At 50.8% G+C, this 10,898-nt stretch overlaps 1 protein-coding gene across 1 annotated transcript in view; it reads right to left on the bottom strand.

Annotated features, from left to right (window-relative positions):
• Positions 1-8,988, bottom strand: part of Fgd1 (FYVE, RhoGEF and PH domain containing 1) — a 43,165-nt gene extending 34,177 nt beyond the window's left edge. Inside the window, exon 1 of the mRNA XM_021187261.2 lies at positions 7,905-8,988. Within this exon, the coding sequence (XP_021042920.1) occupies positions 7,905-8,211 (307 nt within the window). The 5' untranslated portion in view covers positions 8,212-8,988. The remainder of the gene's footprint in view (positions 1-7,904) is intronic.
• Positions 8,989-10,898: the final 1,910 nt, after the last annotated feature.

The raw sequence follows: 10,898 nt of genomic DNA, 5'->3' as shown, positions 1-10,898 counted from the left end.
CACACACACACACACACACACACACACACACACACACACACATACACACACTGCTAAGAGCACAAGCAACCCATCCTGCTCCCATCTGCTTGATTGCTGTGAAGGCCTGGCCACTTCAGCTGGTCTTCTCTGGACCAGAGTCCAGAAAAGGAGGGGGGGGTGTAGCTCCACCCCTGGGAGGAGCTAGGGACTTCAGAGGACAGGAAGGGAAGGGAGTGGAGCTGCAGCTGGGAGCACTGGGGACAGTAATTACCCAGTGCTAGGGCTGCCACGCTGGCTAGCATTACTCTCCCAGGGAAGACAAAGCCACTAGAGGAATGATCCCTCTGACTCCTGTCTTGACCCCAGGGTTGTCCCCTAAACCCATGCATCCACCCCCCTCCCACTAGAAGCCTGGTTAAATCCGAAAACTGCATACACAAAGGAATTAGGAAAGGAAAAGACCTTTTATAGAAAGCTAGACATGGTGGTACATGGCAGTAATCATAGCACTTGGGAAACAGAAGCAGAAAGACCCAGGGTTCAAGGCCAGCTTCAACTACATAGTGAGTTTAAGGCCAGCCCAGACTACATGAAACCCTGTCTAAAAAGAAGAAACAAACAATGCTTAATGAAGAAAGATTCTGGAACAAAGACAAGGAATCGGAAAGCAGGAAACCTTCAGAAATCCAGATAAGTATAAAAGACAAAACAGAAAGTGGGACAAGTCTGAATGGAGACTGTGGTTGGCATGAGGCATGGAGGTCACAGAGGGATGCAGGCCACAAGGCAAAATGGCAGGCCAGGGCCACACCTTTTGAGATGGCTACAATAAGCCTTGGGCTTTGCCTGTGATATTTAATCCTTTCAATGGTACTAAGAGGTGGAAATTACAAGCCATTTCATAGATAAGGAAATTGAGGCATGAGTAGCAAGACCACATGAAACTTTTCAAGGTGGCAATCGGGGGTCTGGAGGAGGCCTCTCCCCATCATTGTCGGAGATATGGCTCAAAGATCCCTGAAGAATCTTTCAGAGGGCAACAGTTCTGAAGATTAGGAAACTCACCCTAAAAGACACACAGCAAGAGACTTCCACTTTCCCTACCCCCCCACCCCCAGCTGCCCTGCAGTGTGAGAGGGGCTGCACCTACACCTGGAATGTATTAGGTAGGGAGGCCCAGACTGGGGGAGCCAGGAAGAAGGTGGAAGGGGAGCAGGGAAGGTGAAGGCAAAGCAAAGGAGGCAGCGTGGGCGGCTACAGCGGCGCTGGCCTTCCTGGCTAGCGGAAGGGCTTCTATGCCAGTTGCAGCTCCCAGGGGCCAGCCCTGCCAGTCCTGCCTTTCCCACTTTCCAGAGAAGAGTTTTGCTCAGTGACTTAACCCTTTCCCTTTCAGGGCCACTGTGAAGCATAACACAGGAAGTGGAGCAGACAACAGAGAGGGAAAAGGCAACAGGAGAGCCTGCTGTGGCTGTGCAGCTCTGGCCACACACCTGTGACCTCACCATCCTGTTCTTACTCTGGGGCCCAGGAAAACACAGCTGGTGCCTGTTGTGCACTATTCTAGGTGTCTTATGTTGGGGCGCCTCAGATTTAGTGTATCCTAAAAATAACAAGCATCCCTACCCTAGCCAGCCTTTAATTGACTCCTCCTCTTGCTTTCCCCACCCCAGGACCAGCAAAGACCTCCAATCATCCAAGCTGTTCAAGTCAGACTGGCCTTTCTCCACCAGTCCTCCTAACCTTAACTCACACAATCAACTAACTCCCAAGTCCTGCAGACAGGGCCCTTTCGTAGCTCTAGAATCCATACAATCCACTTCCAGTCTCTACTGCTTCCCTCTATCCTCAGGGCCCTTTCCAAAGCCCAGCCAGGCTTACCCTAGCCTTGGGGTGAACTCCAAATAGGAACAAGAAAGCCCTAAGCTCATGAACACTGCCCCACACCCATCCTTGAGCCACAATGGCCTCTTGTCTATTCCTCGAAAGTGCTTTCTTCCGCCTGAGGCTTTGGCACATGTCATTCCTGCAACATGAACTGCTTTTCCACATCTCCTCACCTCTGGACATCTATTTATGCTTCAGGTCTGAACATTAATGTCTGACCTGCCTCCTCTCCATGTGCCCCTGCAACGGCTGTGCTGGCAGCGACTTGAGCTTTATCTTTCCTGCTAGACAGGAGCTCCGTGAAGACAGGGCCACATCTCAGCGCAGAGCTGAGCACACTGTAGGCACTCAATAGACATGTTAAGAAAACAGCCTCCTTTCCCTACCTTACAGGTTCACAGAGTATTTATGCTTGTCATATTATATGCCAGGCAAATGAGATAAGCAATAATTAGAAATGGGGAAATAAAGTCCTGAGATGGGAATGAGGCCTAGGGACAAAATGAATCAATGGCAGATCCCGGAATGCTGAGGTCCTTCACTGGATATCCTATAACCTTGTCTCCAAGTGTTCTGGAGATACAATGCCTTCCAGCGTCAAGCTACTGGACACCAGAGCCCTGAAGGGCTGGATTTTCGACTCCAAGGGTGTCTGTTCTCTTTGCATTAAGGAACTTAACTCCAAGTAGCTAGCCAATGACAGGCTATGCTTTCTGCCCTCATTCCAGACAGGTCCCAGCCCCACCCAGCCAGCGTCTGGCCAGCACCACATCTGCCTAAGGCATTTAGCTAACTGGCTGCAGAAAGCCACTGTGTAGGGTACTGTTAACTGTCAGTCACTGTTGAGGGAGGAGGGAGCCCTGCTGGGCCCTCCTTGGACAGGACATCTGAAAGGGCTGAGAGGAGGTGCCAAGCATCTATATTTGAAACTTTCGATTCCTTTAATCTGGAGAACTTCCTTTGCTCACCTATCCACCTCACTACCTAGCTCCCACCTACCCAGCCTTGACATTGTAGTGTCTGAATGGCCCGAGCTGACTAGAAACTAAATCTGAGAGTTCCCAAACCTACCAGGCTCACCTGAAATCCTGCAAACCTCACCATCTAGCTCACCACTATTCCTATCCCAGAAACCCTTAAAAAAAACAACCCTCTGGGGCCTCTCAAATACTCTCAGCATGAAAAACAAGGAAGGGGCCACACAAATATTTGGTAATGTTTGATTTGCCTTTTAGGATTTCGTTGTGAAAGCCAGCTATTCTCAATGTGTGTGGAATAGACCTCAGCTCCCTGCAAATGCTTAAAGTTGACACACACAAAGGGACTTATCAGAATGTGGCTTTGCTGACCTCAGCATCTGTCTTCAAGGATGCAACTGCTCCTCAGAAGCACACATACTCTGAATAAGAGCCACCTTGTGGTCTATGGTACATGGTGGTGGTGAACACTTCCAAGCATCTCTCACACAGAAATCTTGTTGGGAGATTTATAATCCTAATTCCAAATGCCTGGTGACCATTACTATCTTGATATCCTCCTGGGCCCCTCAAGCTCAGCAAGTCTCAAACACAACTCATCACCTTCCCCTAAAGAAACAGGCCTACTTCTCTTGTATAGATGGCACCACTACCATCCACTAGGTCACTATAGTCGGTTAGTTTCAGAAACCAACTAAGGCTTGTCCATGTTGGCAATTAAATGTACTTTCAATCCACCTGCTGCAACTTTGACCTGAGCTACCATCACCTCTCAAAATATATGTGACAGCCATGTTTGTCCCTTCCACTCACTTCCACTATTTAACACCTTCCACCCATTCTCCATAAGCACCTATGAGAGCTCTGAAACTCTAGCACTTAAGTACATCATTTCCCTGTGAATGAGCCCTTAACGGTTCCTGTTTGCCTTCAGGACAAAGTCTATTTGCTAGCCTTATTTTTCCACCCTTCCCAATACTAGGCCCCTAAGCAGTGTTGGCATGTCTTCGCTGACACCAGGCCTTCTTTGCTGGACTGACCTTCATGTTCTCTAGATCTTAAGACTTAGTTGACATACTTCTAAGTCCAGTCCCTTGGGATGGGATGGGGGCCTTGCATTGAGAAATGCTGACAGCAGATTTCCTATGCCTGGAGTTCCAGAATTCCAACTGCCTTCCAACTTATAACAGTCAAATAATAGCCATTCACAAAAGCAAGGGAGAAAGGTAAACTGAGGCATACAGTTAGGGGTGGGGGCAAGGGATTAACTTGCTTTCTTACATCCCATGCTTCTCTTCTGAGGTAAAAATTGAGTTGAGGGAGGGAGATTCATATATGATTCTGGGAGAAAGTCTTGGGAGGGGGAGACCAGTGTTCACTCACTATAGAAATATGACTGAATCTCATATTCAGTCATATTCACTGTTTCTGGGTCTCCATTGACTCAACTGGAAAAAAAACCAGGCCTGGCTTCTACCCTAGGCCATGCATTAACATCATCTGGGAATCTTTGATGTTGGGAAGGGCTCTCAACTATATAGCCCTGGCTGGCCTGGAACTCAAGACATCCTCTTGCCTCTGCCTTGCATTAAAGGTGTGTACCACACCCGTTCCTTGTCTGGAACTTGTTCTTTGAAAGCAGATTCCTGCATTATAATTCCAAGACTCTGGAACTCTTGAGTTGGAGCTTGAGACTGACATTTATTCAAGGGCAACAAAGGATTGTGATGCTTACTAAGGCTAGAAAACCCAGAAGCAGACAGTGTCTAGGGACTTTTGTAGCTTAAGCTTGAGTCTTTGAGTCTCTTAAGATGTAACCAAGTAAGAAAGAACCAGCCCTTCCACTACTTATATTGGCTGTTTCTCTCATCTCCCCAACAAAATGGCTCTGACATCAAGTCCAACTCCTTTGTCTGAGGTAGGGTCAGGCCAAGCTTTCACCAACTCCACAACATGTAAGAAAGCATTCTAGGCCTCAGCCCTGAGGACACAGTAGGAGTCTCCCAAATCCCTATGCATAAACCTACACTTGGAAGCCCTCTGCTAACCCTGCCCAAGTGTTAGGGACAGGAGTATCTCACCGGGTTATCCCAGTGACCCGAGGAAGCCTTGGTTGGCCTTTATCAGCCTAGAAGAAGAACATAACACTCTCCACCAGGAACTAGACAGAATAACAAAAAGTAAGGGCCTGGGGAGGTAATTCAGAGCTCTCCACATGGATAAGATATAATTATTATTTTCACACCACCCACCCCCTGCTGCTCTGGGATGCACCACTGGGACCTAAGGCTGGTGATTCAGTAAGTCTGAAGGAAAAAGTCAGCAGACACACGAATATCTTAGCAGGTGGACTAAAATGTTTCTAACCCTTTAACTGAAGCTCGCTTTCTGTCTGTCTCTCCCTCTTTCTTGCTCTCCCTCCAGACATCCTCCATCCACCACCCCTGCTCATTCTGAGCCAATTATAGGCAAGTCCTGTGGAGAGAAGCAAGTCGCTTGTGCCTACCTCTGAGCTGGCTGTGCAGAGGAGGAGGCGGGCCTCTCACAGCCCATGCTACTGTGAATCACATGGCCCAGTGCCCGCCTTGTCAGGACTTGAGAAATTCCTCCGCCTCTTCTTCAGGAGGGTTTTCTCTCCTCATATTTTATTTTTTAAGTCCTTGATTGCTGAAAGCATTGCAAAAAAGATTCTGACGGATTCCTAGATATCACTCTTTAGACAAAGGGAACTGAGGCACAGAGAACTGAAGTCATTCATCCAAGGACACACAGTGTGTAAGTGAGGAATGGCTAGATGGGAGACCAAGTCTTTCCCTTTCTATCCCCAATCTTTACTTTTGATTAAAAGACTCCTGCTGGAGCAATAGTGGCGCATGCCTTTAATTCCAGCACTCAGGAGGAAGAGGCAGGTGGATTTCTGAGTTCCAGAGCCACCAAGGCTACACAAAGAAACCCTATTTTGAAAAACAAAAAGGGGGAGGGGTGTAAACTAAAAGATACCACTCAAGCCATTACAGAGGCAAGGACTTTAGCTGGGGGGCAGGATCCTGAAAACAATACTATTGGTTGAGGAGAGGAGGGGGATGGTCTGGGAAGGGAACTCTGCTTTGGAATTTGGGAGAACTGGTGAAGTAGAAAAGCTTGCTCATTATCAACCCTATGTTGACTAGAGAGGGCAGAGACCAAGGGTCAAGACCTTCCTAGCTTTGACTCCCAGACCAAGAGTATTTGCTGGGTGGGAACTCTGAGTCCTCTTAGACAATATAATTCCAGAGGGCCTACTGTGTGTTCTCTTACCATCGATTCAGAGACTGAGTACCTGCCACGTGTTAGGCACTGCATCAGTGCCTTAGGTATACAAGGTAAAACAAAACAGACGCAGCCCCCTCGCCCTCCAGGAGCTCACATTCCAGTGGCATATGAGCCACAATACACAAGTAGACACATACAAGAGGGTACTTTCAGACTGTATTAAATGTAAGGATAGACACACACTGGCAGCTGTGATGGAGATTCACAAGAGGCCCCTACTTAAAGTGGTCGGTCAGGGAAGGTCTCTCAGAGGGGACATTTGAGCTGAGACCAGAAAGATGAGGAGCAAGCCAGGTGGAGGGCTGAGGGAAGAGCTAACAGGCAGAAGGCAAAGCAAATGTAAAGACTCTGCAGTGGGAGAGCTCTGGCTGTTTAGGGATTTGAAGGGAGGAGCTAAGATCAAGTATGTATGTATGTATGTATGTATGTATGTATGTATGTATGAGTAGCATGTGTCCAGGGGAGTTTGGGAAGCCAGCAGAAGCAACAAGCAGGGCAGAGCATTAAAGAGTGTCAGNTGCCTATCTCCAGCTCACAAGGAGGTGAGGGGGGCAGCGCCTGAAATCTCCCAGAGGTTCCATAACTATCCAAAGAACAGACAGCAGAGAGAGGCATATTCTGCCCATGTTTTATGCTTCACCAACTAACTGTTCCTATACCTGGTCCTGAGCCACAGTCCTAGTGATCTGTGAAAGGTGAGATATGAGCCCTGGAAGCTGCTAAAAGCTCACCACCTCCTTCAGTCCCCAGTGAAGTTAGGGCAGATCCATACACTGTTCTTCCTTCAAGGCTCCCAGATTCAGGCCCACGTGAGACTATCCTAGAGGCTAGGCTGCTCAGATACTTAGGACTACGAAAAGGCCCATCTAGGTCTGTGGCCCCAGCCCGACCTAGAGTTGTTCCACCACACTGCAAACCCAAGCAACCATTCTGATGGTCTTTCCAAACAATCTCCTGACCCAGCAGCCCTCCCTTCTGACCTCTCTGTTCTCTTCCTACATATCAGCAGCACCTTCAGCCCCTTCCTCCAGGCTCAGCTCCACCTTAATCTCACATCAATACCTCCTACCTCTCCCTCCCCTTGTCCTGTGGCCACACACACCTAGCAAAAGCACAATCTAGGATCAGTCCACCATCTCCCTCTCTCTTTTGCTCATACTTTCGGCTAATGGAGAAAGCTTGCATTCCTCTCCAGCTTCAGTTTGGGGAAGCGGGAAGACCACAGATTTTGGACTCTGATCTGTTTTTAAATCCAGGCACCATAATGACAGTGTGACCTTGGACAAGTTACTTCTCAAAGCCTCAGTCTGCATCCCTAAAAATGTAGTTGATGATATCCACTTCATAGATGGCCCCTGAAGCTGAAACAAAAATCCTTGTAAAAGTACCCAGTTCAGTGCCATGCACAAATGTAGGCACTTAGCTAATGGGAGAGACTTCTTTTCTCCTATTCCAACCACATCCCCATTGCTGCCCTGAAACCCTGCCCCCTTTTCTTGGAGTGCTTCCTCTCCTGTTAGCCTCAACAGTTAGAAGAGAAAGGAGTCTTAAGGCTTGAGGGCGCAAGGGACAGATAAGAGCAAGGGGCAAAGGCTGAAAGGACTGAACCGAATGCTGCAGGAGGTGGGGGTAGGGGTTGAGGGGACTCAAGGGGCTAGGGTGAGCATGTCGGCCCCAAGTCCTAGAACAAGAACCCGTTCCCAGTACCAGGCCCGTGGCCCAGGTTCCCATGCTGTCTGGATCACTCACCAGGCCGAGGCTGCGAGCCCTCCAGGTGGTAGGAGAAGCGCAGGGCCCGGTGGTGCTGAGGACTAGGGCCACAGGGCAAGACCCGGGAGCTTGGAGGCGCTCCCAGGCTGGCGTCCGAGGGTCCAACAAACTGAGGATCCAAAGGGCCTCCAAGAGCCGAGCCTGAGCCCCTACGCACCGGCAGCCCGGGTTCCAAGGCTCCAGGGTCCGAGTCGGCACAGGCCAGCGGAGCGGCACCAGGGGTATTTGCCGCTGAGCGTTCGGGATCCGAAGGCCCAGGGCCCCCCGGGACTCGGTGGCCATGCATGGTCCGGGCCTGGGCGCGGGGCCCGGGCTCCCCGCTTGGCTCCAGTTCCTGGGGCGGAGGCGCGGGCGGAGAAGGCCCGGCGCCCGGCGGAGCAGCGGCCTCAGGCTCGGGGGGCGGGGCTGCGGGCTCAGCCCCACTGCGGAGACTCGAGCCCCCGACCCGGGCTCCAGCCAGCAGCCGTGGCGGCAGCAGCAGCAGCCGCGGCCACCGCCGTTGCCGCGCCAGGCATCGCCGGCCCTGGCCCCAAGCGGGGAGTGGGCTCGGCGGGGCCGGGGGCCCGCTGGGGAGCGCTGTCTATGAGGCTGCGGCTAGGCGAGGGTCGGGGGCTGCGCTAGGCACGAGCTCTCCTAATAAGACGACCAGTCACTTCCGTGGCCGGGGGCGAGCGGCCAGCCGGATCCCACCGAGGGGGGTCTCTTTCTCCCGGAATGCGAATCGACCTGGGTTCTCTGGGCTAGTCGGGAAGGGTTCTTCCTCCCGCCGCAGCGGAGGCTGGGGGCGGAGGAGAGGGGAGGGGAGAGAAGAGAGGAAGGAGGGAAGAGAGGACGGCCGCGGCCGGGAGGCGCGCGTGTACGCTGCGCTCTCCGGCTGCGAGGCTTGCCTTCGGGCAGTCCTCCGGAACGATGCTCCAGCCGTGCGGGCAGAGGACCGGGCTGGACCGGGCTTCCCCGCCTTCGTCCTGGGTCTGCACCGCGGCAGGCGGGAAGAGCCCTAGGAACTGGGGGATGGGGAGGCGCGAGCCGTTGCTGAGACAGCCGCAGCCACCGCGGCGCTGAGACCCAGTTATTGGAGCCCCGCCCCCTCGTCGGGATTTGAGCTTGACCACGCCCCCTCGCTAGGGCCAGTTTCACCTCTAACTGCTAGGAGCTTAAGGCCCTCCTTCTGCTGGCCCTTCAGCTTTCCTTCCCATCCTTCCCTGGTCCCACAGAGGCGAGTCTCTGGGCCCAATTTCCAAAATCGACCCTTCCGTCGCATCTCATGTCTTCTTCCGCTCTCCCAGCACACTCTTTCCCAGAAGCCTTTCCACATGTTCCAGAGTTAAGCTAGGCTTGGCACAACGTGATCCTTTACTACTTATTTTCTCAGACCAGATCTCATGGTCCTTTACTTTTCCACTCTTTTTGCCTTGGTCCCTTGTTTTGTCCGTTACCCGGCTGGCAGTGACCCAAAACTGAATCAGTCCAACTGTTTGCCTTTTTTTTCCATGCTTGTGCCCAGGCAGCTGAACACTACTGGATAATACTACAATTTTCCACATTTGTGTCATGATAAACCCTCATTTCCCAGCTTCTACAAGTCCCTTAGAACTGACCCGTCACCCTACTAGTAGTCAACTTTCTTTTCTGTTCCCCCCCCCCGTTGCCTAGATAACTCTCATCCATGGTGGCCATATCAAATCTAGTTTCCCCAACATCTTGATTTGTGCCCCCCCCCCTCAGTCCCAGTCCCACGGTACTTAGCAGATAAGCCCATGTCTTACTTACATGGAGTGAACAGAAGACGCCAGAAGAAGGGTCTGGAATTCTTAGCAACAGACCTCTGAGTTCGTTCCGAGTCCCTTCGCTCTGGGCTTTAAACCGTCAGGTATCTTCTCCCATCTAAAAAACAAGCACCTAAAGTTATCTCTCTTCTCTTTTTACAGATGACTCAAGACTTGCTCATAGTCAAGTGTCCCATTTCCTACCTCCCACTTATCTTTAACCCTGCTACAACTCACCTCTACTACTTCTTCCAAGCTGTTTTTCTTAACAAGGCCTTCCATAGCTTACATTACTAAACCGAAAAGAATCTCTTCAGAGGTCATTCTACTTGGACTTGCTAGCATTCAGGTAGCACCAGTGACCTCTCCCTCCTTCTCCTGAAATTGCTTCCCTATGACATACCATGCTTATTTTTCTCCTTTTTCCTTTTCAGTTTCCTCCTCGTCTTCGTAGTATTCTTGGGAGCTTTGACCTGAGCTCTCTTGTCTTCCCATGCACTCTCTCTGGTCTTTCCTTCAATATTTCATTTGCTTCTATGGCTTCAATTATTATTTCTTTAATAGTTACTCTAAAATACTTCAAATCAAAACATTTTTCCTGGCCCAAATATTCAGCTGGTTAGAAAACAGCATTGTTTGAATGTCCTAGAGAAACCTAGAATCTCTGTTCTTTCCCAACTCAAGAAATCCTCTCTCAATGAGCTGTACCTTACCTAAGTGGAGGGTCTTGGTCAAAATAGAGACCCAAGCCATACCCTGGCTCTTTTCTCTCTCTCTCTTCTACCCCCCCCCCCCCCATGCAATGGCCAAGTCTTCTTATCATCTCCCCCCCCCCCCCCCCATGCAATGGCCAAGTCTTCTTATCATCTACATGCTATCCCGAAAGTTCCCTATACCCCCCCCGCCCCTGCTCCCCTACCCACCCACTCCCACTACTTGGCCCTGGCCTTCCCCTGTGCTGGGTCATATAAAGTTTGCAAGACCAAGGGGCCTCTCTTCCCAGTGATGGCCGATTAGGCCATCTTCTGCTACATATGCAGCTAGAGACTCGAGCTCAGGGGGTACTGGTTAGTTCATATTGTTGTTCCACCTACAGGGTTGCAGCCCCCTTCAGTTCCTTGGGTACTTTCTCTAGCTCCTCCATTGGGGACCCTGTGTTCCATCCAATAGCTGGCTGTGAGCATCCACTTCGGTGTTTGCCAGGTGT

Source organism: Mus pahari, chromosome X (assembly GCF_900095145.1).
Source record: "Mus pahari chromosome X, PAHARI_EIJ_v1.1, whole genome shotgun sequence".
NCBI classification, from domain to species: domain Eukaryota; kingdom Metazoa; phylum Chordata; class Mammalia; order Rodentia; family Muridae; genus Mus; species Mus pahari.
Note: the sequence above shows the minus strand (reverse complement) of the source record. Positions and strands in the feature narration are given on the sequence as shown.